Below are 26,434 nucleotides of genomic sequence, written 5' to 3' on the forward strand. Positions count from 1 at the left end.
CACGTCTTGTTTGGGTCCAAAAAGAATCCCAAAATCAAACTGGCATTGTTCAGGTTATAGAACGCTTCCAAGTAAGACCAACAAGTGACTTTATCTCATCTCATCATCTCTAGCCGCTTTATACATTTCTTTATTTCAAGGAATGTAAAATTAGGTGAAAACTTTCAGACATACACATTACGTGCTTCTTACTACAAATAAATGTTTTAATTTACAAACATTTCATTACAAATTTTACCACTGACGACCATGCAAGTTATTTACACCTGTTACAATTACATTCAAATCTGCAGCAATTCAATAATTTGGCAGTTTTTGCAAAGAATTCCACGTCAAAATTATAATTCAAACTATAAAGCATACAGCAATGTTTATAAACTTTGTCACTGTATAATATTGACAAATTACACTGAATTGTGTCATTTGCAGTATGGTAAAAATTTCCATCAAATCCTTCTCAAATATGTACATTAACTGTGATTGATATTATGATAAAAAATATCACATCTAAAATTGTTAAAAGAATTTTAAGCTGTCTTTGTCATAAGCATTACACAAAAAAAAAAAAAAGTAGCTGTTCAGACATCGTGTAATCCATAAAATGAGGGTTTCAAATAAAAGTGAATTTTGTCCTTATTTTTTTCACTCAAAAAGAATCATGCGGTGAGACAGGTTCATCAATGCACAGCAGATATGTACTATTTTGTCCAAAGATGTTATTCCGTTATCTTTTGAATGTACAAGAGATATGGGCACAGTATTGCTCAGTATTGTGTATTTCTGACGAACCATTCCAATAACCCTCTCAACATGGATTCTGGCTGACGCGAGCGCCCTTGTGCCCTCCACATCCAATGCGCTCATTTGGGACGTTCCCCGAGTAAACGCAGAAATGTTTACATTTGCAGAAGGCAATCCAACAGCGTCACCTCCATCAAACCTTCTGTCTGCTAGGATCAGATCCCCTGGCAAAAGTTCATCCAGAAATCCGCAATGTTCTGTTATGTGTTTGTCGCTGCAGTGACCATCCCACCCCTGAGAAATGAAACAAACCGCGCCTTGTGGGGCAATACCTATCAGATATTTTGAAGAGTTGTGGCTTTTATTCTGCGAACAGGTTTTTCTCGGTGTTTCCACATCACTCGGTTTTTCCTGAAATATTTCAAAACAGTCAATTATACAGCAACATTTCTCAAAGTTTTGTTGAAATGAAACTGGCAGACTTTGCCGTAAATGTTCCCTATCTGGCCAGATCACCAGCGCCGGAACGAGGCGACAGAACATAACATCACACGTGTTACTAAATACTCTGGATGCAGTTTCCAAAGAAATGGAAAATAAGAAGGCTAAAAACTGTAAGTTTAAGTTCAGTCGAAGATGCATACATGTCAGCAGGAACTGCCGGAAAGGTGAAAACTTCCTGTTTAAATTTAAATAAGGCCGTATAAACTGGAACGTCACCATCATAATCCCATATGTTGGAAGACCTGTAAATTGTTCCACTTTGTCATTGTCCTCTGAAAACGACTCCGGACAGAGAGAGTATTTTTTCAGTTGTTCCTTCAAAGTACGATTTTCCTTCCTCAGGATTCTGCATTCAAGCTCAAAAGGCAATGCTTCATTTTCATCTAAAGCTTCTGCACTTCCTTCATCTTTGAGATCTGCAACTTCAGGAGATAATTCAGTGGAATCCATGGAGCATTCAGAAGGAGTGGTTACATCAGTGTCTCGAAGGCCAAGCACTGCACATTCTGCTGTAACTTGTTTTCTACTTCCACGTTTCCTTTTCTTCAGGTTTTGTCGCTTTTCAGACTTCTGCAATGCTTTTGTGTTTTTTTGTTTTGCAGACGACTTTGTGTGTGTGAAAATGCTCGGCACATAATCAGGTGACACGGGGTGATCACTTTTCTTCCCTGTAAATCACAACAAAATGTTAATTAGTTCATTTACAGGTTATTTTCATTAAACTCATTATTATAGTAGTGTCAAGCATGCTGGGAAAACAGACGCAAACAAACAATGTAGAGCTATAAGAAGTAATATTTTCATTGTTTGCTAAAAGCATGAACAGCTCAGTTTCATTTATGCCGAGTCCATTTATCATCATGAATATACTTAATAGTAATTAGTATAAATGCAGAGGTGATTATAGAAAATCGTGTGCGCTAATTGGTTGAGAGATTCGAACCATTTCTCGATAATCACCTCAAGTGACTTGGCAAAATGGCGGCCAATCGCTTCATCATCAAAAGTGAGGAAGAATTACAAATGCTGTTCTTAAAGTGCATATTCTGGACCAATTTTTTTTTTTTATATGAAAGTATGTCCCTTTACACACTCATCCAGAAGGGTAATTTTGCACAAGGCCATCTGTCTACAGCAGAAAAAAAATAACAAAATGCGTCTGGAAAAATCCCAAGGGAGTCTGGAGCCAGATTCGTGGCGTTACCTGCGGAAGCGCCAGCAGGCTGCGCGAGCTTTGCACGGTTTCAGTGCACAGCCTGTGTAGACCAAGCGCTCCCATTTCTCTCTCATTGTCCGGTCTTTTGGGAAACGATGAGTACTAATCCCATCAAGATTGGTGTTGCTACACCCTCCTACGATACATCTGTTCACCATTTTAATAATTACGCGATAACGTTGAAGAAATTTGCAGAAAAGGTTGTTTTCTTATAAACAAACCAGCGCTGACGTAGGATTCAGAGGGAGGCGTCCCGCACGCGACATCACGAAAATCAATGTTTGCCGGGAAATCCAAATGCCAAGTTTTTTCAGAGGCGGACCAATTCGCCTCAAATGGCTTGAGTTCAACTGAATTTTTCTGATATTGCGCAAGGTAAAAAAAATTTCACAAAATGAAAAATGTGACAGATATTTGACCAAAGTTTAATATAAAATAGGGGAATTACATTGAGTTTGCTCCTGAATTTACCCGTGATCCGCACTTTAATGCTGTTCTTAAAAGCACTAAAAGATGCTACGAAGTTTGCTGTGTAACTATTCAAAAAGGTGGAATTATAATTTATTTCATCGCGTTCAAAACAAAGTATCTTACGTGATTCGGCATAGATAAATGACAAGTCTGCGCTGCGCATTACATTTGCATGTTGCTTCTGAAGTTTGAAATAATTTTTTTAAATACAGTTTAAATGTTTATTTATACTACAATTATCCACCTCAGGCTCAGTGAATAATAACCTCAACCCCATCTCGATTATTATCCACTGAGCCTGTGGTGAATAATTGTTAATTATCCCTAATTCATACAATTGTAACTAATGATTGTTGGGCTTCAAGAAACCAGGGTGTCTACAGGTTTGTCCAAGTTAAATTTAAGACTTTTTAAGACCATGTTCCAAAAAAAATTAAGACCAAATCTAAAGTCACGCAAAAACGTACTCTCTTGAAAAAAAAAAAACTATATAATTTAATGTAACTTACGCTACGTTCACACTGCAAGGCTTAATGCTCAATTCCGATTTTTTTGTGAAATCCGATTTTTTTGTGAGGTCGTTCACATTAACAAATATATGCGACTTGTATGTGATCCTCAGTATGAACGAAAAGCGACCTAAAAGTGTTCCGCATGCGCATTGCAGGATACGACGACGTCACACGCAGTGAGCATGGCCAGTGTTTACGGAAGTAAAACCGCCCGGTTGCGGTATGACCCATCCAATCTAGCTTGAATAGCTGTATCCCCCCAAACGGAAATCAGCTCCCTAACCTCTGCGTCCTTCCATTGAGAAGATTCAGAACCTTCACAGCCAGAAGCGTCCCTCGCATTGATGTCATGCGCAGGGGTGCAGATACGTTTTTGGAACTGTGGGGGGACAAAGCTGCCAGCAAACCAACCCCAACCCCGATATGCCTGTCAAACTTGTTGTGGGTTACTATAGCAACCAAGCTCGAGCTCGCAACCTGTGCAGTCTGCGCAGCTCAACCAACCGAATATCAGTCTTTGTTTTATGTGAGTTGTTGCAACTATGTATATACTGCTGTGCACCTCAATAAACCGAATGGTAATTAGTCTTTTGATTTTTCTGTGAGGTTTGCGTTATGCAAAGAAAGACAGCATTGACGTATTTTCCTCCCTATAAGTGGGGGGGACCGAGCGAGGTGAATTTAAATCTGGGTGGGACGAGTCCCACCCTCTATCTGCGCCCGTGATTATGCGCCATGTTGTTGTAACTTTTTTTGAGAGACCCGCCGCCTACTTCAGTGCAGAATAGTGACGTTTGTGGCTTGTTGATGACGTGTAAGTCGGATGAATGCGACCTGGCGGTTCAGACTGAAGTCGCATATGAAAAGAGCGGATAGGAATCGGAATTAGGACCACATATCCAAACGGCCTGGGTCGGATTTGAAAAAATCGGATCTGTGTCGTTCATATTGTCAATAAAAGATCGGATACAGGTCACATATGGGCGAAAAGATCGGATTTGAGTCACTTCAGCCTGCAGTGTGAACGTAGCCTTATTGTTCTTGTAAACATTCACCAGAAAACACTATTCTAGTAGAAGTACTTAATTTCTTTTCCTTGACAGGCATTCACACACTCAGAACACAATATAAGGATCAGATAAACTTGTAACTATGTGACAATCAGAATGCAGTCACAATGTTTGAATCCAAGGCCATCCTTAAAAAAAAATCCGTTTCCTGTCCACCAGGTGAGCAAAAAAATTTTCAGTAGGGAGGGAGGGATTTTTTTTTTAAATGGATGGATAAGAAAATCGCAATGCTGTTTGCTTTTTCTTTCAGTTCTTTATTATTACAAAAGCAGACACATTTAATAATATGACAGTTTAATCAACTGAAACTTGTACAAAAACTTTAAGTTAGCATTTTTAATGCTGACTGCAACATTTGCAAAACTTTTACAAAAGGTACTTAAAATGTCCGACACACGGACTTTTTGTAGTTCTAAATCGACCGTTAGGTCTAGTTCGGATGAAATTACACTATTAAAATGATCACTGAATGATTTGTTTTTCTGAATCTTTACTATTTTGTTGTTCGCTAGAATACCATTTTGCGATTTCACACTTAAGCAAATGTTTGAAAACTCCGGATCTCCTTCCTTCATGGTGGCTGCCATTTTTTTGTGCCGCATGGTGCATGCGCAGAGCTGATTCGACAGGGCTTTCCACAAGCGCCGGCTGCCGGCCATACAGCCGACTACACAGTTAAGTCCAGCCGGCTACTTTAATGACTATTATTTTTGTAGCCCACAGGCTCTAAATATTAATTTTTGATTTTAATAAAATTAAATGTTTATCTAACGGACTAACAATAATGTCAAACTGAACCGCACTCATTTAAGTTGCGATTCGCGCTGTTTGTACCGATAATAACCACAAATTCCCCGCCGACTTCGTTGATCAAGGGAGAGTAACTCATCCGCGGCCCCGACATGCGGTGTGCGTGCGCGCACTCGGCGGAGGCAGTAGTGTGTCGGGGCCGTCGGAGGTGACATCAGAGGGAACAGAAGCAGAGATGACACTTATTTTGTCTCCGGTAAACCAGTCTTCTCTCATTCAATTACGTGCTGACATCAAAAGACACCGTTGGTTGTAAATGAAACCAAACTGAGTGGTTGGAGTGTATTTTCATACACAAATGGAGAAATGTTCGCTGAGTGTTTAATTGTGTAGCCGCCACTGCAGACCGTTGTCGTTGTTAATTCATAGCATGCTCAGCTGCGTGAATGTGTCATGCACCGAAAATAAGAGATTTACAAGCCAGGAACACCTCATGATGCAATACGCAAGAAAAGAAAGATGATTTACTGCCATTTTACTTTGTATTTGAGTAAAGTGAATAAATAAATGGTCTGTGGAAAATACATTTAATCCTGGGAACTGCGTGCACAGGAGTTTATTATTAGTGATGCAGTGCTATGCATTGCAAACTATTGACTCCCATATAGGGAGCAAAGCACAGCAAACTCTTGTTCTTCCGTTTTTCATCTTCTGTACAAATTTCGATTTTGAATAACCCAATAACCGTACATCGCACACAGACAAACAATACATCAAAACGTGCGGCTCGATCGGACTCACTATACTATTACTTTGTTCAGCATTCTACACTTTTTTCGCGACACAGTCGCGAAAAAAAATCACACAAAATTTCCCATTCATTTTCTATGGAATTAACTGAAAAAAATCACACATTTTCAATGTTTTTCAAACATCCGCTGCTCTGGCATGCTTTCACCTAGAGACATGATTCAAACTTTAAAATGGAGACAAAATTCTCCTGTGTGGATCTGGCATTCAACTTTTTTCCTAGGTTCTATACTTTTTGATCAGTCACAGATCAAACACCATGATCAAATCTGGAGAAATTCAGACTTTATAATGGGTGTCTATTGCGTTACACACCAGTGGGGTTCAGGAATTTAGTGTAGGCAGCCTGAAAAAAAAAAGCTCTAACTTTCTCATTTAAACTGTGTTTTCAGCCACAATTTTCATTCTACACACAATTTTCTCAAAAGTAGTAGCCACACTTGTCTTGATTTGCACAATGTGTCTACCTGAGCGATAGGATTTACAGTTTTTGAATGAGAAGCCTGAAAGTAAGGAGAGGACAGGCGCGCTGCCCCATTCACTCCCATTATAAACGTGGCGGCGCTTTTACTGCAAAATCAGAAATGTCACTTGCTTTTAACTCGCTCTAGTGTCCACATTTTTTACACTAGGGACAAAAAACTTAGATCAATGTGTTTATGAGAGCCTTGTAGCGCTCAATGTGAAAGAATTTTGTGAATAGCTCCTTTCGTTTCCGTGTAAATCAGCGTTGTTCGAGGAGAGGGAACTCTGAGAAAAAGCGCTCTTTGCTTGTCATATTGTGTCTCTTCCCTGCACTGTTACCAAGGCGACGAGCTCCACTCAGGGAGCAGAGAGGGGCGGGGCTGCTCTCTCTCTCACACGATAGGACTTACACAACAGATCAGGCACTGAGTGGTTGTCAAGCACGCGTGTGTCTAGCAACCGGTGGATTCGGAGCCTGCGCGGTATAATTGTGAGCATCAAAAACGATTAAACTTTTTCCCCATCCAAAGTGTACCGCATTTTAACGATATGACTGAGTAAAATCTTCATAAATTTAAGATTGAAAATTTAAGACCACGGGGTTTGAAATTTAAGACTTTTTAAGACTTTTTAATGGCCTTATTTTAGGAAAATTAAATTTAAGACTTTTTAAGGACCCGCGGCCACCCTGGAAACATTACTTAAGCTTATTAAAAAAAGTCAAAAGGGATTTAAATTTCAGAACTGGATTTTAAATAAAAGAGGAAAGGATTATGGCTGGACCTAATAGGTTTATTTATTAATATTAGCCATGTTTAATAGGCCTACAGCTCGTGGAGAATCAAAGCTAGGCAAATCCCCTTAGATCACAGATTACTTTAAACAAACAAACAAAACAAACAAACAAAAACAAACCAACCCACACCAAATACGAACCTGCTGACCCCCCCAACTGATCTAATACAGATAACAAATCTAATACTACCAGGAACATCATGCACTGTAATATTCTATTCATTTCCTTGCTCCTGTAACTTGCTTTTTTTATAAATAACCTTTTAACTACGTCACTACAGACGCAGGCCGACACACCGGGGAAGCTTTACTATCTCGGCCAAAGTTCTGTTCATGTTACACCAACTTACAGACTTACTGAATGTGAACTTCAGTATCCCAGCGTAACCAGTCCCCGATAGCATAACGTGTCCCGTCAAACTAATAATAAAATACTGACGACTTGCGTTTATATTTGGACACAATATAATAAATGTTTAGATGGGTCAACTGAATTTCTGCAAATTCTGGCCGTATTTGAAACTCACTGCCATCCACACGCGCGCGCACGTCATCTTTAATGTAGCGAAGAAAACGGCGTACCGAGTTCTCGATAGTTACAAACATGACACCATAGCTGAGGAGATTTTCTGAGAAATGGGATTTCCCACATATTAGAGTTTTCTGTTCTGTGTTACTATGACATATCTATCTACCGACACAGAGACAAAAAGTACCACTCAGTTTCCTTTTAATACTTTTATACTTTTAATAATTGTATTATTATTATTATTATTATTAATAAAAATAAGTCCTAAATTAATTACAATTTACTGCCTAATAAAATTAATTATTCTAAATACTCCAAATATTAGAAAAAAATATTTCCATAAAAATTAATATTTCCAAAACATTAAAAATGACAAATTTAAAGAAAACCTCAATAACACCAGGCAATATTTATTTATAACTATCAAACAAAAATAAGACCAAAATTATTCAAAAGTATATTAAAAAAAAGCCAATGTGTATTAAAGAGAATGAGATGTGAGATATTAATGAGAGCACTGAGGAATAATCTGTTATCAAACTCTATCAGGATCGATTCATGTGTGATGTGAATTATGTGACCTCTAATAAATAAATAAAATTTACCAGCTTAAGGTCGGTCCGTATTGTGAAATACCATGACCGAGGTCTTGAAAGTACTGACCGAGGCCCTCTGGGCCAAGGTCACGGTATTTCACCATACGGACTGACCTTAAGCTGGTAAATAATATTTATTTTTTTCTTTACCAAATTCTAGCAGAAAACGAGAGCGCCTGAAAGGGAAAATTGAGCCGAGCCGCCATTTTGAATCCTCATTCACGGCTGTAATGCAAATGGCTTCCTGCTTGGTATACAAGTGCACTTCCATGGCAGGGAAAAAAAACAACAACAACAAAAAAAACCTACATTTTGCCGCCTATGTAGTCCCCTATTTATACAAAATTGAGTCATTCAGAATTCAGCCATGTTTTTGCTCGGCGTTAGCACATTACAGGTTTTTAGCTTTCTCCTGAAATGTTTTATTTTATTTCATCTTCCTCAGGGTAGTAAAACTCGCTTTCGCTGTGAACACTGTTGTTATCGCTATCCATGATATAAAATTAATGCTATTCTCCTGAGAAATGCAAAAATAAATGTTGACAAAAAATGCTACTATGTTGTTTGTTGTTGTGAACGAGCGAGTCACCAGAGGTCCGTAACCGGGGTCCGTACCGTAGGATACAGACCCGCTCGCCAGCCAAATCAGAGCGCAGGATTTGATGGAAACCGGACCGCGAAAAAAATAAACACTGTTAAGACATGAGTGTGAGAAGGAAGCGAAAATGGCAAACATGAGAAAATAATCCTGTTTCAGCAACTGTCCTAAATAAAAAGGAAGAAGAAATACACAAAAGAGAAAGATACACGGTATAACAGAAAAGAAAACTGAAATAATCTTTTTAAAAATAATTATAGTAGGAAAAGAAATAAGAGTGAAGGGGAGCGCTATAAAGATATGTAAGGAATGTGGGTAAAGGTGAGAAAATAAGAGGAAATAATGAAAGGGAAAAAGTCAGGAAATAATTTTCTTGGGGCAAATTTGATCGGATACGATGGTTTAACCCATAAACCAAATATTGACCCTTCCCACTCACGTGACCTTCGTAAATGCGACCGCCATTTTGGACATGAAGTGGACTTCGGTTCGAATCAGTTTGAATGCGAGGAAGACGACAAACGAAAAACATAAAAGAAAAAGGAGCGAGATGCAGAAAACACCTTCACTATCCAGCGACGTAGGGCATTTACAGGGCGAGCAGAGGGAGAGGTATTTGCAAAAATTGAGGTTAGCAGGCTTAGAGAACGATGTTTACCTGCAACAATAATACCTAACACACATTTAAGTATCCGTCGTAAAGACGTGAAACTCATCGAGTGACAAGTGTGTTCATTGATAAGCTAACACAATCTAAAAGTAGACATACCATCACACTGCCCTGGCGCTGTGTACAGTTTACCTTCTATGGTTTGTGCACTCACTATTTGCCATTACTTTCTCCAACCGTTGTTACAGATTACAGGGAACGGCCTGGATTTAAGAGACAAATACATGTTCCTCTTGTTTTGAACACTTATTTGTAGGACATTACCTCTGATCTGTCCTACAGTCTACCAACAGCAAAGGAACACAATGTTAGCTAATGTCGTTAGCTAATAGCTACTACAGAAGAACAAAGAGGTTACAATGGGTTATTTTAACCTATTTGGTTACACACTCGCAGCCACAAAATGTTAACAGCAATGTAATGCCTTTTCTGGCTAATTTTATTCGTCCTACCTCCAACAAAGTGGTCACTACACAAGCGTTGGTATGCTGAGGGCAGCCAATCTTTCCTATTAATGGCCGCTATCCATCTTCTCCGTCGGTCAGCATCTGTCGGGATCCAATAAAATGATAAATCTTGCCTTGTGTGTTGATGGTTACTACATCCAGGTGCACAACAATATAATGGCATGATGGAAGTCTTGCTGAAAGTAAAAACTTTCTTTGATGGCTATATTCCTTTCGATGCTTCGCCGTCGTTCCTCGTTGTTGGCTGTGGTAGACTACTGGTAGTTCATGTCCAAAATGGCAGCCGCATTTGTTGTGACGTCACGTGGGATGGGTCAATACGCATGTGATGTCATGGTCACGTGATTATCTGTTTACACCGCCATATTGGGGATCATGCTTTCGCAAGTTTGTAAGTGATACCCGCTGTCGCGATGTAGTCTTCTCAAGTCGGGCTCTCGACTTATGCTGAATCCCTGGATATCACAGTAAAAAAAAAAAAATTGCTGTAGAGATAAGATTGCTGTCTTAAAGGTCGACCCATATATCATTAGTAAGAGTGAAACCAAACCTGTGCTTGATTGTTCAAGTAATGAGCTGCCAGACGTAAGTTACCCCGATGTATATGAATGAATGAATTTTATTTATTTCGAACATGTATAAAAATGTATGTAACTATTTGTACATACAAAAGAAAGAAAATGAAAAAAGTGACAAAAAAAGAATAAATAAAATAACATAAAGAGCTAATACATTACAATACACCGCACATTGTTCGAAAAAGGAGTGGGAAGAAGTACAATACTTTTTTTAATTTCCCACCCCTTTTTAACTACCCCGAAATCCAAACTACACACCTATAAAAATATATACCGTATATACACTTCATCAGGGGCGTGTTTAGCCTATTTTTGGGGGTGCTCAAGCACCCCCAAAAACGAGCTCAGCACCCCCTAGCTCAGCACCCTCAAAAACACTGCTTTTGGACGTAATTTTCAGAAATAAGTGCCCTTGCGCACTGCGCAGTGAATGTGTGCGCGGGCGTGTGTGTGTTCTTGAATTCACCTGTTACGTGATAGTTCTATGAGCAGTAAAATCCCTCTCCTCCTTGCGTCCCCTCTGATTGGGTTGCCTGTCCGCGCGAGTGCTTGCTACGACATGGTGTTTTTTTTTTTAAACTGGATTCCACGCCGATGAGGAACTCGAAGTAGCACCTGAGTATTACTGGCATAGCGAGATGTGAAGGTACGGACTGGAGTTACAATTGTTAAACACAACACAATAATATGCATAATGCAATATTGATGTTCCCTGGTCTATGAACAGAATGATAAAAATGACATTTATCATCGATCATCAAAAGTATCTCGATATGATATCGAGATACTTTTGTGCAGAGCTGTACAAGTGCTACGGTGCTAGACCACCGTGTGTTAGTCAATTTTATTTAATGTAACATAGCGTTTACGTTTGCTTATCATTCACAAATCCAAACCCTGGTCATTGTCTGGGGGGACAGTGAGTGTGGTTTGGATATAGCCTACATTTTCAAAAGAACACTACCAAAATATAACAAAAAATATAAACTAATGTAAACTAATGTAAAATCATAATAATACACACTATTATTACACAATACACAATAACACATTAATTAACAATTACCACTGTTCTAAATGAATAGCTCCAACATTACAAAGGTCTTGTTTAGTTAAAAATATAACGTAAATATCTGTGTCAGTGGTTGTAAATGTGTAGATATCATAGTTTATTGGGTCAGCTTCTGTTAAAACATTGCATAAGTCTAGTCTTGTCTAGTCTAGTCTTCTTGTCTAGTTAAGTCTAGTCTAAATGCGGAATAAACGTGGAAACACTGTCGTTCAAGCCAGGTGCCTCTGTCAGCTCTGGGGGCTAAGCACCCCCAAAGATCAGATGCTAGAATCGCCCCTGCACTTCATGATTATCCATATAAATATATATTTACAAAAATAAATATATACTACATACCATATCCATATATATATATATATATATATATATATATATATATATATATATATACACACATATATATATATACATATATACATACACACAACTCCACCCAACTCCCCTAACACCACACTTTTCTAGTTTACTTAATAATATACTATGATCAATAGTATCGAATGCTTTTTTTAGGTCCACAAATACTCCAATTGCTATTTTTTTTATTGTCTATACATTTTGTGATTTCCTCTATTAGTTCCATTAGTGCCATCGATGTTGATCTGTCCGTTCTGAATCCATATTGACTGTCTGTAAGGAGGTTGTGTTTTTCAATGAATTTGTCCAGTCTATCTGAAAAAAGTTTTTCGAGTATTTTGGAAAATTGGGGGAGTAAAGAAACAGGCCTGTAGTTTGTGAAATGGTGTCTATCTCCGGTTTTAAACAATGGTATCACTTTTGCAATTTTCATTTTGTCTGGAAATGTACCTGATTGAAAAGATAAATTGCAGATGTGGGTGAGTGGTTTCACAATTCCCTCAATAACTGTCTTTACTGTTAACATGTCTATATCATTCCAGTCTGCAGAAGTTTTGTTTTTACATTTTCTTACAATTTGGATAATTTCTTCCTCATCAGTTGCAGTTGAAAAATTGTACTTGGATTTCTGTCCCCCATATCTTCTATGTTCCCACATTGTGTTGTCTCAGGTTCCTTTATTTTTGCCGCTAAATCTGGTCCCACATTTACAAAGAATTGATTAAAACCATTCACCACATCCTCCATATTATTTATGGTCTTATCATTTTCAGTGTAGTACTCCGGGTAATTTGTAGTTTTGGATCCATTTCTCACAATACCATTTAATACAGTCCATATACCTTTAATATTGTTTTTATTTTTCTCCACTAATTTATTATAATAGTCTTTCTTACATATCCTCATAATATTAGTTAATTTATTTTTATATTTTTTATATTTTTCCTCTGCCTCTATAGTTCGATGCTTTAAGAATTGTCTGTATAATATATTTTTCTTTTTGCAGGCATTTTGTAGCCCCTTGGTGACCCACGGACTATTTGTATATTTATGTATATTACTGTATTTCTTTATAGGACAATTTTTATTATATAGTTCATTGAATATTATTAAAAATTCCTCATATGCTTTATCAACATCTTTTTCTTTATAAACTACATTCCAGTCCTGTATTATTAAGTCATTTTTTAGTGCAATCATGGTTTCTTCAGTTTTCACTCTTATATATTTATAATTTTTAGTATCCTTTTTCTTGCTATAATTACAGTAATATACATTAAAAATAGGTAGGTGGTCACTGATGTCTGTTAATAGTAGACCGCTCTCTATATTATTTTCCAGGATATTAGTAAATATATTATCTATTAAAGTGGTGCTGTGAGAAGTGATCCTGCTTGGTCTGATAATAGTTGGGTACAGTCCCATACTGAACATTGAATTAATGAACTCTTCTGTCATTTTGTGTTTCTTATGATTTAAGAGGTCGATGTTAAAATCACCACAGATGTACATGACCTTCTGAGTTGATTTTATAAACATACTTTCCATCCAATCTATAAAAACTTCTATGCTTGATCCAGGACATCTGTATATATAGCTCACCATTATATTTTTCATTTTTTCACAGCATATTTCTATTGTAATACACTCCATCCAATCATCAACAGCTACCGTCATTTTATTATTAATTTTATATTCCAAACTATTATCAACATATATTGCCACTCCCCCTCCTCTTTTGTTCTTTCTATTGATATAATTAAATTCATACCCGTTCAGCTCAAAATCTACTCCCATCTCATCGTTGATCCAAGTTTCTGATATGGCTATTATATTGAATGGAGTATTGAACTGACTGAGATATTCCTTCATTTTATGGAAATTGGCATACATACTTCTGATATTGAAATGAATAATTGATATCTTATTTCCGTCTCTGATCTTTGCATTGTATTGATATTCAGTGTAATACCGGCAGCTGATATTGATGTTGCTGAAAAGATTATTTTCCGGATCAATATTATTTTCCATATCTTGTATTTTGTGCTCAGTATAAAGGAAAGTGTCCAGTTCTTGTGTCCAGTGTCCAGTCCTTGTGTCATGATTGTAAATTGCTTTATTTGGCTCCCTCAGAATTTGTCCAGTTCCCCAATATCTCGGATGACCAAGATCTTGGCCTCTTCTGGAGATCCCTTCAGCTTGATGAAAATCTTGCAGTTTTGTGTCCAAGTGTTTTGGATTTTCCCCTGTTTCCTTAGTAGTCTCGCCTTTTTTGCAATGTCTGCATTTTTTTTTGTTAAGTGCTCATTTAAAAAAACATCTGAGCCTTTCAGTTTCTTCCCTTGTTTTAACAATTGCATCTTATGCTTTCTGTTGGCAAATCTCATTATTACAGCTGGTTTGCCTGTGTTGCTTCTCCGTGGGAGAGGGTGACATGCTTCAATGTTATTGCTTTTTACCTCAATCCCCTTGGAGTGCAGGAATGCTAACACCTGTTTCTCCACAGAGTTAGCATCCTCCTCGTTCAGTTCCTCTCCATCTCTTCTCGCCACTGCTCCAGCATATGAGCGGGGTTGAATTTGCAGTCCGGTCACAATGATGTCATTTATCCGGGTGTACTGCTCCAGCTCCTCCACTCGGTTCTCGAGAATGGCGATCCTCTTTGCCTTCTCTGAATTCTGATATCATTATCTCATCAACACGCCAGGGGGTTACAGTGGTCAGTCACTAAAAGCCTACAAGTCACTAGAAGCTTACAGATATTTCTCCTCAGGATGGGTACAGAACGTGCTAGTTCATATGCATGAAAAGCGTTTTGTGATTTCTTCACAGGTGCGTACCATACACTGACTTTTCAGAATAGATCTTATTTGCATATCGCTATTATCGATGTTGAAACAAAATGTGATACAACGAATCATGTAGCATGATACTGTTTTTTTAATTAGTAGTAGTACTAACTATTATCAGTGTTTCCGCTATGTACAATTGGCTGCGGCGGGCCGCCGCACCTTCGGGAATTCCTGAAGGGGGGCCGTGGCCTGGGTAACTTTTTGAAAATTATTTTTGAAAATTATTTAAAAAATAGGCTAAACCAATATTTTTTGACGTTGAGTGGACTCGAGCCTGGCATGAACCTCTCCGACGCGCTATAATGACACCAATCTATCACCAGCCAATCAGGAGACTTAATCAAACGCATCCCCCGCCCACCAATCTACCACCAGCCAATCAGGAGACTTAATCAAACGCATCCCCCGCCCACCAATCTATCACCAGCCAATCAGAAGACTTAATCAAACGCATCTCCCGCCCACTTGTGTCCACGTCTGAGACGTTGAATTTTCACAGAAGGAGGGAAGAAGCTGACGAGGTAAGACTGTGTGATAAATTAACGAACAAATAAGAGAGGAATTTCAACATATAGGGCTTAAGTTTGTTACCGTTAAATAAGCATTGCTTGTACAGTAACATTATGTCATTACAACGTTGACCCACTTTTAACGTGCCGAGTACCAACTGTAGCCACTAACATGCTAATTAGCTTGCTGTCAAAAGTGCAAAGACCTTAAATTGCTCTGTGTAAATTAGAAAATGGCGCAATTTCCTCTGTAGCCGTCAACTCAACTTGTCTTGAGTTTTGAGCCAATCACAACAGGGCAGCACTGTGGCCTGAGGTAAAACATGATAGTTTAACCACCAAGTGGCAGCAACTGGAGGTAGGCATTGCCATGGGGTGTTTCATCTCCCCCATCCTCTTTGTGGCTGCATTTGAGGTCATTCTAACGGGAGCAAGGCAGGTGGTGGGGGGAGTCAGACTGCCGCAGGGCCGACGGCTTCCCCCATTATGAAGTTACATGGACGACATCACATGCCTTCTACAAACGGCTCCATGCATGTCTAGGCTACTCAGACGATTGGACGAGCTGATTAGCTGGGCCAGAATGAAGTTTAAACCGGGCAAGTCTAGGAGCCTCTCTATGCACAAGGGAGAACGTAACGACAGGGCCGCGTTCACCATAGGAGGAGAAAACGTCCCCCTCATTGCTGACCAGCCAATCCACAGTCTGGGAAGACAATATACATCCAGTCTCTCAGACAAGTCGATGGGGAGGACCATTCTGCAGCAGCTATCAGCAGGCCTGGAGAAGATCAACGCCAGCCAGTTGCCTGGAAAGTACAAGGTGTGGTGTTACCACTTTACCTTGTACCCAAGAATAATGTGGCCGCTGAAGCTCTGCGAGGTCACCTCCTCAGCTGTAACTCGGATGGAGACAAAAGCCAATGCCTTCATCCGTAAATGGCTGGGGCTCCCAAAGTGCTTTTCAGCAAGAGGCCTGTATGGATGGAATGCACTCCAACTGCCCTTGAAGTCCATCACCCTTGGGTATAGGCAGGAGAAGGCAAGGCTTGTAATGGAGTTGAGGGAGTCTTCTGATGCAGCGGTGAAGGACCAGTGGGCACGGGTTAAGACAGGGAGGAAGTGGAAGGTGGAGGAGGAGGTGCAGAGGGTAGTAAGCAGGATACAACACCAGGAAGTGGTTGGCATGGTCCAGCTAGGGAGGGCAGGCCTTGGATGGAGGGAGCCACCCTGTATGTGGTCCAGAGCAAGTAAGAAGGAGAGGAAGGACCTGGTGGCTGCTGAGATGGCCAGGATGGAGCAGGAGGAGCTCAAAGTCAAAGCCATCGCTCAGGGCCAGCAGGGCCGTTGGACTACATGGGAGGGGATGACGAGAAAAACTGTCAGCTGGGCGGATCTCTGGAAGACTCCACAGGCCCGCCTCAGTTTCCTAATCCGAGCAACGTATGACGCCTTACCCTGCCCTCGTAATTTACATCAGTGGCTGGGGACAGAACAAGCCTGTGACCTATGTGGTACCAACAACGCCTTGTTACAACATGTCCTGTCAGGATGCAGGACAGCTCTGACACAGGGGAGGTTGAGATGGCGTCAAGATCAGATCCTCCGAAAGCTGGCCGAGATCGTGGAAACAGCAAGGCGTGAGGCGAGCAGAGGAGAGACAGCGGGAGCCCAACATCGCATCCACTTCCTCAGGCAGGGAGAACTGCCAGCCGGATTAGGAAGGATACTACCATCAAAGCTCCTCAATCAAGGTGCAGAGTGGAGGCTGGCAGTGGACGTGGGCAGGCAACTTCAATTTCCCCAAGAGATCTGCAGCACCTCCCTGCGACCTGACATGGTATTGTGGACCACAGTAGAGAGAAAAGCACTGTTGGTAGAGTTGACTGTGCCATGGGAAGAGGGGTTGGCAGCTGCCCACGAGAGGAAGAGGGCAAAGTACTCTGACCTACTGGTAGAATGCAGGGAAGCCGGATGGAGTACGAGGCTATACCCTGTGGGGGTAGGGGTAAGAGGCTTTGTGGCAGACACGACAACCCGGCTGCTGAGAGACTTAGGCCTGCGTGGCACCAGTCTGCAGAGGGCCATCAGGGGGCTATCTGAGGAGGCAGAGAAGGCAAGTTTTTGGCTCTGGCTGAGACGGAGGGATGTAGCGTGGGGAGCAGGCACGATTTAAGAATGCTAGCTGCAGGGGGTGGCAGGGAGACGTCCCTGTTCACTGCCCCGCCACCAGGAGATGTTCTGGGCTAAGGGGCGAAACATCTATGAGCGGTGGTCCCCAGCTGATGACCCTGCAGCTAGCAAACAAGGCACCGGTGGAGGTGCTGCATGCCAAAAGGCAGTGCAGGAGAACACCTACCTGTATAAAGAAATTGTTTAATTACAAAAATGAGTACACCCAATGACTGTCTCATATACTCTTCATATACTCATACTGTTTAAGTAATGCAATAAAACTAATCTTTAAAAGTGGTATTTACTCAAACTGTTTGCATAGAATGAACTTTCGGGTTAACAGTGTAATAGTGTTGCAGTGTTCTGCAAATTTGCAATTTAATATTTCAGATCTTGAGACATGAAAGTGCTATTTTAAAAAATAAAAGGTCAGAAATGTTTTCTTTGTCGTCTATTTAGTTCATTTTATTTCCTCAATAATTTTCCTTGATTGAGAAATCGGTCTGGGCTCTTATGGGTTAATCAGTAGCCTGCATGCGAGTATATGTTCCATTTACAGTCAAACATTTTGATGTACTCCAGGCTCAATTTTGATTAATCAAAAATCTGCATAGTAGTACAGTCTGAAGATGCTCTTGAACATTCGGTGTCAATTGAACAAAAATTATGGGAGGATATAGGTTTAATAAGTTTTACAATTTTTGAAGTGAGTGATGGATTGATAAGTTTAGATGTGTTCAATATTTTCTTATCTTCAGACATAATATTGTAGATGTTTCTTTACCTGCTTGACAGTTTTGACCGGGACTCCAATCTTCCTCAGAAGAGTCATTAGTCCTTAAATTAAATTCATTATAGACATGAACTTAAAATCATTGTTTTATTTTATGGCCTCGGTGCCCTGGCTTTTGGTCTTCGTGCCCTCGGCATCAGCAGAGCGTTCGTTTTCCACACTTCGTCGACTGAAATCATACCTCCGATCCACAATGACACAAAAGAGACTGAATGACTTGATGAACTGCCATATTCACCGTGACATTCTGGAACAAACTGACATGACAGCCATCGCAAAGGAGTTCGTGCAGGCCAATGACAGACACAGGCAGGCCTTTGGGAAGTTTTAAGGGTAAGTCATTGGTTACTTCCATTAGCACCGCCGAGTGCACTGCTTCCTCTGTTTTCAATGTTTCTACACTGCATTGGTACTGATACAAGTAAGTTGTTTAAGTTGAGTTAGCCTACTACCGAGGTGCTTTTGTTGGGTACTGTTGGCTGTTTTAGCATTTTATTCTGCGCAGTTATGTGCTGGCATGTTGTGGGCTAAAGTCATGACCGATGGATTAATCTATGTATAGCCTTCTGTGCTGTTGGCTGTTTTTATCTTCGTACTGGGGTGGGACGTCTGAGCGCAGGTCTTGCCACCACACCTTCAAACATTTTCTAGGGGAAACACTGTATTATGTATAGATATTACTAGATCTACTACTAGTTTTAGTAATGGCGAATGTAGAATGCCACGAGTCAGTGATTTAGGAAACATAAAAATTGAAAATGCACAAGCGTATCATGTTTATTACAAAAATGTACATTATTTACACGTTATACTGAAACAGTTAACGTTACAGGGGTAGAAGCCACTTGCCTGCATGAAATGTTGGGCACACAATCGAGTGTTCGCTTGGTTCCCAGTCAACACGTTTAACGGCAGCAATCCACTTCTTCCTCCGCTCTTGATCAGCGGGGAACCGGTAAAACGATAAACCCTTCGTGCTTTTTCTGTTAGAGCACCCTACTGCCACACAACAAGCCATTCTGACTGAAAATGTTAATCACGCTCCAAAAATTTCCGCGTGTGAAGTGAGCTGCGGCTTGATACCCAATATGGCAGATAAACAAACTTGACCTCTGACCTATGACGTAGGTGCACATGGTCTATACATGAAGGGTGTGGTAACATGGCGGCCAGATGGCTTCACTCGTCTCTACAGACCTCTTGCAGTCACGTGACCGGAATGTAAACAGCCGCCATCTTGTCAGTAAAAAACACAGCTGAATACTGCTGCACTCATGTACAAAATGGATCAATTTCAACCGACGGACTACATGGCTCATTTTTCTAATGAACAGATAACTAGATATATGTCTAAAATAAACGACCTACAGATTAGTGACCCTTATCGATTACCGGACGTAGTTTTCACGACCGTGTCAGTGGATATTGAACTGCCAGCGGAATACCCAGATGTGTATAATTACCTCATTAACTTTCCCTCGCTGTTCAGTGGTAAAGCACTGCGTGCTTATAAATCTCTGGACAGTTATCTTTACAGAAATTCAGGATTTGTCAGCCGCCCTCAAATGTGGCATCTTGTAAACAAGAAAATAACAATCCTCATTGGACGGGTAAGTCACTTAAGTATTGAGTACTAGTACTGATACTAGATATATCAGTAGTATCTAGTATAGCACTGACCAGCCGAATATGGTTGAATATTTTAATTGAGCACAAGGAATTTATGATTTGATACTTATGAGGTTATCCATCTCTACATGTGACCCCTAAAAGTATAAAACTATTATACATCTAGAGACTACATAGAATGTCTCACCACTAAAGACCCAATCCACCCCCCCCCCCCCCCCCCCGCCCCAACCCTTTTCTCAGGTTCCCACTTCCCGGAATTTTTTATGAGAGCAAGTCATAAACTTATGTTGCAAATAACCACATGGATATACTGGAATAAATACATGGCGAACCTGAGATGAAATGGTCACTGCACAGGCGCCAGTGATCGTTCTTTCCAGTCGGTACCCATGCCTTGTTGTTGTTGTTTGGATCGGCCCGGCTGATAGCAGCAATCCATTTTGCGCGCCTCTCAGGGTCCCGTGGCAGCCTATGAAACTTTCTTCCCGATTTCTGACCTCTCCTGTTGTGGCATTTATATGCCATACAACTCTCCGGCATTGTGGCACGGTAATATTTGAAGATTTGAGATATTTTACACAGAGATCAGTGAATAGAACGCTATCGCGAGCACGGTTCTATGACAATACACTGAGGCTTGATCTAGATCTATATCTATGGGATTTTTATAACAGAACAACCTTGAGCTAGAAAAAGTGCACAGAGGTCCCACACTATCCTGATATAAAATGTTCTCCGCACACACGGGAATGTTTTGTAGGCATCCAGTCTTCACGTTTAACTGCAGCTCACCACTGTTCTCGTCTTTCGTAGTTCACCGGGAAGCGGTAAAAAGTTAAACCAGGCTTCTCTCCACGCTTGTTATTACATCAAAAAGCACTACAGCTCCCTGGGATTATTCTTTTATGCCGCTTTTCCACTACCAACGCGGCTGAGTTGGGCTGAGCCGTGCCGTGCTGAGTTGGGCTGAGTCGAGCTGAGTGGGGCTGTTGGAGTTGCATTTCGACTACAACCGCGCTGAACCGTGCTGGCTGGAAGTGGGTGGACACATTGGGTGGAGTTAGCGAAAGTGGGTGGACGTCACGTGATGTCGTTAGGCGGCGCAAACAGTGACATCAGTGATCTTTTAAGCGGTAGTCTCACAACCCGGAGAGTAAACAATAAACATGGAGGACATGGAGTCGTTAGTGTTGCTGGTCTTGGTGCTGTGGCTTGTTGTCGCCGACAACGCCAACAGATACTGGCAAGAGCGTATAGATGAGGCGAGGCGCATAAGGCTTCATAATTCTCGTAATTCTCCTTCTTCCGGGTTTACGGTGTTTACAGATCCCAGCGTGCTCGCGGGGCGTGTGTGGGCGTGTGAGGACACTCCTCCTCACCAATCAGTGCACAGGGGAGTGTCTGCTCACGCCCCTAGCCCCACTCGGCTCGGTTTGGCTCGCTGCAGCCCTACTCCAAAACCGTGCGAGTTTTGGGGGCTGAGCAGGGCTGAAGCGAGCTGAGTCGTGCTGTTCTTAGATAGTCGAAACGCGAGCCGTGTCGGGCTGAAGTGAGCTGAAAAAGGGTAGTGGAAAAGGGCCAATACATGTCACCTCTACAAGCTTATCTGTAGATGTTTACTGAACTAAGCTCACAATCACTCTCACACACACTCGTGCCAGTTGTTGTTAAACACAAAGCTGTCCGGCAACATGGCCACAAACAAACCTGCAGTTCTTCTTCTTTAGGGTTTTCTGGCGGTTGGCAGACCAACTTAAAGGCGCATTACCGCCACCCACTGGGCTGGAGTGTGGAACAGGAGATATTGGAGTTGGGAAAAAAAAGCCTATATTCTTTTAGCCATTTCTGTTTCTTTTAAATATTTGATAAAGTGATATATCTGACTTAATGCTTTTCCTAGCAAACCAGGTAATGTAAAATGATAATGATTTACCATTCTTAATGATTGAAAAAGCTGATTTCTCTCATGTTCATACTACTTGCAGTGGAGTAGTGCATGTCCTACACTTTCTGGATGGCTACAGTGTGTACATTTTCCAGTGGGATGTTTACCCATTATGCTGAGAGAATAGTTAAACCCTGTATGTCCTATTCTTAAACGAGGGATGTTTTCCTCTCTCCGACTCCTGCCCTCTATCCTTCCAGTATCAACCTGTCTTTGAATACTGTACAAATGTTTTCCTGTTTCATCGTCATCCCAGTAGACCCTTCTCGGCCTTGGACCGAAAAAACGTGAGAACTGGCCAGCTTGTATGGCAGAAGGAAGACAACATGGCTACTTCAACATGTAAACAAACACCTGTCAGCGAGAGACAAGCGATACTGTGCCTCAAATTGAGTGAAATTGATAAAACTTGTAAAGATTTAGGATTGAAACCATGGAAGCCAAAGAAAGCACAGCTGACTGAGGAAATCATTGAAGCTAGAAGAGTCGTTAATTCAGAAAACATGCATCTGGGAGCGGGCAGAGAAAACCAAACCTCATACTCATCCGAGAGATCGCCGAAATACGACAAGATACAGAATTTGACCTTTACGTGTTACCAAAATACAGACATTTTAGGTTTTCCACTGGTCATGAAATCCAGTAATTTATAAATTAATTATCTGCAGCCAATCACCATAGAGTTAGAATGATACAGCTTGAAAAATTCAGGTATACGTGTTTATTACCTTCGCCAGTGGCAGAAGGTTATATTTTCCCCTGTCTGTCCCCCCCCCCCCCCCCCCCCCCCCCCCCCCGTGTTATCAGCTTTACACAAGAACTGCTGAATTAATTTTAATTAAACTTTGTGGAAGGATAAGGCATGGGCCCAGAAAGAACCCACAAAATCTTGGGTCCAAATAAAAGGGCAGATCCAGGAATTTTTTTTTCACAATTTTCTTCCACATTTCGAGAAAGGGTTGCATGGATCTTGATGGGAAGGGAGGGAGGAGGAACCGGACTCGTCTGGGTGGGGGGTGGTATACAACCTGAGTGTGTACAATTTGGTGATTGTTCAATATTGGCGATGGTATGTGATCTACCGAGTGACATTCTATTTCTATACCTGTATCCTGCTTTCCAGCTTCACTGGGACAGCGAACATCTGTGTGCTCTGCACAAGTGAAATTTATCTGCATCTCTTGATTGGTCTCTGATACAACACCGATGCCAGTGCTGTTGGTTTCCTCTTCCCTGAGGAAAAAGAAACACATTAACACAGTGCTTGAACTCAGCCTACTGGTCCACTCAGATGAACGCAGTTCAACAGAAATCCAGTAAGACATTACCAAAGTGTTTCACTATAAATTTGAATATTTAAAATCACACATTTTAAGAGCTGCTATTCTTGTAAAGTTCCCTTTCCATAATACAGGATGAAGTACAAGTTACACCAGAAATAGTAGCCTCATCCACCGATTCACCCATTTTGCTTTCACTTAATCGCCAAGGATAAAGTGGCACCATCTTAAGCATGGCATTCTAATATCTTTAATAGACCCAGAACACTTACGGAGGCTGAAAGTAATCATGGAAATGCACTGAAGTTTGTAACCGTTTCTCCACATCGTCCCTCTGCAAGGTAGCTGCTGCTTCAAAAGTCTGTAACAAATCATCATGTCCATATTTCAATAAGTCCTGTGGATTTAACAGCTGTAGTACTGAACATCTGTAGCAGCTGAGCACATACTGTAACTTAGTGACCACTGATGTGGCTGATTTTCTTGTTCCAGCATTTAAACTATTTCCGGTATTTCATATGAATCCCGGTATGTATTTAAAACAGAATATTAACTTCATACATTTATCAAATACGAATGAAAACAAACTGATTAACAGCAAAGCTATAAACATAAAATAATATTTGTCTGTGTCAAAAATGCAAAATAAATGACAGTCTAATGCCCTGTATGGGGTTGCCTTAAGATGTAAATAGAAATGCCAATGTTCAGCAGTCCATACTGTTGCCAAGTTTATTAAACAGGCCTACTAGTTTGTTTCAACCAATAATAAAGAGCGTGAAGATAATACGATACTAGTATCTACAGCTTGTATGTCGTCCTAATATTAATACACTCTACACTACCTGGCTAATACCTCGTTACCTGTATACATGAAAAGAAATAACAGAGCTGAAGTGTAAGTAGATACACAGCTTCTGTGACATTTCAGTTTTAATTGAGAATCGGATTTGAGTTTAGCTTTAAGTTCTACATGAATTTCATCCTGATATTCCTTACCGTATGTTGTTATTGTTTACTGTATGTTATTGTTTACTGTATGTTGTTATTGTTTACTGTATGTTATTGTTGTTATTGTTATTGCCTTTTTAGTTGCGAATTACGAGTATTTCCACTTTCATCCCTATGTGATACACAAGTTTTGATCGGCAGAAAATCGGCATATTTTAATTTTGACCGGCCGGTCATGGCCGATCACGTGAAAATCGGCCGATTCCAATCAGCAGCCGGTCAATCGGTGCATCTCTGGTTTTTACCTTAGTTTTTTGCCTTTTTGGTGGCAATCTTTCAATCATTCTTTAGTTGACATTCAAGGAATAAATTGCAAAAAACAAGCTGGAGGTTTTTATTTTAAATATTGAACTCAACACTTACCTCAACCAATACTAAAATGAAATAAATAGTATAATGTAACAAAATAAAATAAAATATCATAATTAGATGTAAGAAAGCACTTAAGGTAACACCAAGGCAACTAACAATAATGAAAAAGCATTACCCTGATTGGTGCAAAGCCTGCATGCCCTATCAGAACATTTAATTCTGCGTGGCTTCCTGAAAAAAAAACTCCAGTGCCCTATCATAAGGGAAGTCATTGCTGAAGCGGGATAAACGGGATAATGCAATAAGGCCGGTTCCTCGCGTCAAGCTGCTGCTGTATGCATCAAAATTGGTTTATAGCCTGACTCAGGGATGTCCGTTTCCTGTAAGCTAAGAAGGCTATGATAAAGCTCATCACGAGCACGACGTAGGCTACCTTTTAAAATAAGGGGTCGGAAGGTGAATCGGGAAGGCTGCGTTATTTTTAATTAGCCTAATAGGCCTATTTGCAGTCCGGGTATATGCGCACTGGCAGGCCTGTGGACACGCCTCTCTCTCTCTGTCTGTGTGTGGGTGTGCACGCGCGTGAACGAGAAGAAAGAGCACCATGAATGAACGGAACGATACGCAACGGAATTTTTTTTTTTTTCAAAATCGCGAGTCTGATTGTGTGACGATAGGAATCCATTGTGTGGCGCTGCGCCACACAATGGTCTATGTATGGGAAACCCTGTACCAACACAAAGGCTGTACAATATTTCCTTTCTATTTAGGACAGTTGTTGAAACAGGATTATTTTCTCATGTTCTCATCTCATCTCATTATCTCTAGCCGCTTTATCCTGTTCTACAGGGTCGCAGCCAAGCTGGAGCCTATCCCAGCTGACTACGGGCGAGAGGCGGGGTACACCCTGGACAAGTCGCCAGGTCATCACAGGGCTGACACATAGACACAGACAACCATTCACACTTCCATTCACACCTATGGTCAATTTAAAGTCACCAGTTAACCTAACCTGCATGTCTTTGGACTGTGGGGGAAACCGGAGCACCCGGAGGAAACCCACGGGGACATAGGGAGAACATGCAAACTCCGCACAGAAAGGCCCTCGCCGGCCACGGGGCTCGAACCCGGACCTTCTTGCTGTGAGGCAACTGCACTAACCACTACACCACCGGTTTTCTGGCAAATGTCAAGATTACATATGGAGGCTGCAGTATCTTTTGTGCTTTCTGTACCCACATCCACTGTTTCTTCCTTGCATGTACTTGGTGTGGACTCGGCAAAGTGTTGAGGCTCTTCTACGAATGAAGCCATCTGTCGAAGTGCACCAGCTGCTTCAAAATGCTCCTTCTTTTCTTTTCTGGCTTTAGTCCTCTCATACCTGGTGACCTTATTCATGGTTGCTTTTTGATCTGGACTAACACTTCCTGCAGCCAGTTTTCGTGAAGGTGCCCAATCAGGGTTGGTTGTGTCATACAAGTCAGTCGATGTTCCTGAAAAATTAATAAATTGGTGTTAAAAAAACAAAAGCAAAAAAAACAAAAAAAGACAATTTGCTAATCATGAGACATACTGATCTGAACCTATTTTTTAATTATCAATCACTTGGCACACTCGTGTATTTTACTTACTGAAACTGTCTTACTACTATTATGAATACTGTGCAATATTACTTTGCATCTCGTGGCTGAGTAGAAGGCCTATATTTCTCTATGGTTTAATATGAG

General features: G+C 40.8%; 1 protein-coding gene across 1 annotated transcript; it reads right to left on the bottom strand.

The window, feature by feature from the left end:
- Positions 1-627: 627 nt before the first annotated feature.
- LOC132893647 (uncharacterized) lies at positions 628-26,021 on the bottom strand. The gene is made up of 4 exons (XM_060932793.1): positions 25,943-26,021; positions 23,657-23,804; positions 23,210-23,337; positions 628-1,913 (listed from the first exon to the last, which is right to left on the bottom strand). Exons 1-4 carry the CDS (start codon positions 26,019-26,021, stop codon positions 643-645), a joined length of 1,626 nt encoding a protein of 541 aa, XP_060788776.1. The 3' UTR covers positions 628-642.
- Positions 26,022-26,434: the final 413 nt, after the last annotated feature.

The sequence above is a fragment of the Neoarius graeffei genome, chromosome 11 (assembly GCF_027579695.1).
Source record: "Neoarius graeffei isolate fNeoGra1 chromosome 11, fNeoGra1.pri, whole genome shotgun sequence".
In the NCBI taxonomy this organism is placed as follows: Eukaryota; Metazoa; Chordata; class Actinopteri; order Siluriformes; family Ariidae; genus Neoarius; species Neoarius graeffei.

Bases quoted from the DNA above. Each gene is read 5' to 3' on its own strand.
- LOC132893647 (XM_060932793.1), bottom strand. From the start codon at position 26,021: ATGGCTTCATTCGTAGAAGAGCCTCAACACTTTGCCGAGTCCACACCA. The intron at 23,805-25,942 runs GTACAGAAAGCA...ACAGATGTTCAG, and splicing joins GGAAGAAACAGTGGATGTGG to TACTACAGCTGTTAAATCCA. The intron at 23,338-23,656 runs GTAAGTGTTCTG...CTTTTTCCTCAG, and splicing joins CATGATTACTTTCAGCCTCC to GGAAGAGGAAACCAACAGCA.